Source organism: Carlito syrichta, unplaced genomic scaffold, assembly GCF_000164805.1.
Source record: "Carlito syrichta isolate Samal-C Ts95f unplaced genomic scaffold, Tarsius_syrichta-2.0.1 Scaffold153821, whole genome shotgun sequence".
In the NCBI taxonomy this organism is placed as follows: Eukaryota; Metazoa; Chordata; class Mammalia; order Primates; family Tarsiidae; genus Carlito; species Carlito syrichta.
In genome coordinates this window covers 1-1,635 of record NW_007097917.1, presented here as the reverse complement: position 1 = coordinate 1,635, position 1,635 = coordinate 1, and the positions used below count along the sequence as shown (strand labels likewise).

The following is a 1,635-nucleotide window of genomic DNA, read 5'->3' as shown; positions in this document are numbered from 1 at the left end:
ACCTCAGCCTCCCAAAGGTGTGGGATTACAGGCTGAGCCACCGAGCCCGGCTTTTTTTTTATTGTAGAGACGAGGTCTCCCTAAATTGACAGGACTAGTCTCGAACCCGCGGGCTCAGGCAATCCACTCACCTCAGCTTCCCAAAGTGCTGGGATTACAGGCTGAACCACCAAGCCCAGTCCTCCATTTTCTTCATAATGAGGAATACCAGGCAAGCAGCCTGCCTCAAGCCGGCTGCAACTCACCCTCCCCTCTGGCCTCCACTCCCAGCTCCCTCCGGCCTCCACACCCAGCTCCCCACTCACCTCAGCCTCCTCTTCCCCATTCTGGCTGGGCTCGCCCTGCAGCCTCTCTCGCAGCTTCCCAAGCTCCACCCGCAGGCTGCCCATCTCCTGCTCCTTGGTCTGCAAATCTGCCTCCAGCTCCACCTTCTGTTCGATCAGGGCCTTCCCCTGGGCCTCTACCACTGTGACCCGGTGCCGAAGGTCATGGTTGATCTTCATCAGCCGTGTCTGCTGCTGCTGCAGCTGTAGGAAGAGGGAGGCCAGTGAGTGGGGCTGCTCAGGTTGTGCACCGCACAAGGGCAAGTCAACTACAGTGTGCCAGTCGCACTGTAGATATCTCTCTTTGAAATTTGTTCATATTCTTACAACCTTTGACACCAAGATGAGCAGTTCATGTATTTACTATGACACTTTTTTTTTTTTTGAGTTGGAGTCTCGCTCTGTCACCCAGACTGGAGTGCAGTGGCCGCTCCCAGCCACCGCAGCCTCGACCTGCTGGGCTCTGGCGATCCTTCCGCCTCAGCCTTCCAAGTAGCCGGAATTACAGGCAGGCGCTACCATGCCCGGCTGATTTTTTTATTTATTATAGAGATGAGATCTCACTGCCCAGGTGGGTCTCGAACCTGCGGGCTCAAGCAATCCACTCACCTCAGCCTCCCAAAGGCACGGGATTACAGGCTGAGCCACTGAGCCCGGCTATTATGATTCTTTTATGGCAGATGGAAGGGTAAGAGTCTTGGTAGAATTAACCTATGATGACAATTTCCCAATAGATAGAAGTAGCCTGCTTTTGAGAAAGGGGTGTCTTTCTCCAACTCAGGCAGAGTTGCTGTCTGAGCTCCTGGAGCAGCCTGGACCCTGCTACGTCTGCTTACAGAGGGCCATGCAGGGGGTAGGGTGTGGGGACTGGAAGAGGCCCTAGGGTCAGAGCAAAGGCTGATGGGGCCTCGGGATCTCCCCTGGGGGTGAAGGGACCCAGTCACCACGCAGTGCCACGTTCCCTCTGGTTCTTCCAGTAAAGACTGGGCCGAGGGTCCTGCCTACCCCACCATGCCCTGAGGACGGGAGTGACGGGGAGACCGGCCTCCTGCTGGCCCTGCTGGCCGGAGGTGGTGCCGGGCAGGGGGCTTGCCACTCACGGCCTCCACGTCCTCATTCTTCAGGCCCAGCTCCCTGTCCTTGGCGCGGATCTCGTCGCGCTGCTTGTCCACCACCTCCTTCAGCTTCTTCATGACCTGGCGCTCCCGCTCTGACATGCCTGGAGGAGCAGGAGGGACCAGCAGGTGACTGGCTGGGATCACACAGAGGCCTCCCGCTGAGGATGAACCTGGGGGCTTAGTGCCACGCCCCC

The 1,635-nt window shown here is 58.0% G+C and overlaps 1 protein-coding gene across 1 annotated transcript in view; it reads right to left on the bottom strand.

Moving 5' to 3' along the window:
• Positions 1–1,540, bottom strand: part of RILPL1 (Rab interacting lysosomal protein like 1) — a 28,057-nt gene extending 26,517 nt beyond the window's left edge. Inside the window, exons 1-2 of the mRNA XM_008050838.1 lie at positions 1,424–1,540; positions 306–527 (exon numbers count right to left, since the gene is read on the bottom strand). Coding sequence (XP_008049029.1) covers positions 306–527; positions 1,424–1,540 — 339 coding nt within the window. The remainder of the gene's footprint in view (positions 1–305; positions 528–1,423) is intronic.
• Positions 1,541–1,635: the final 95 nt, after the last annotated feature.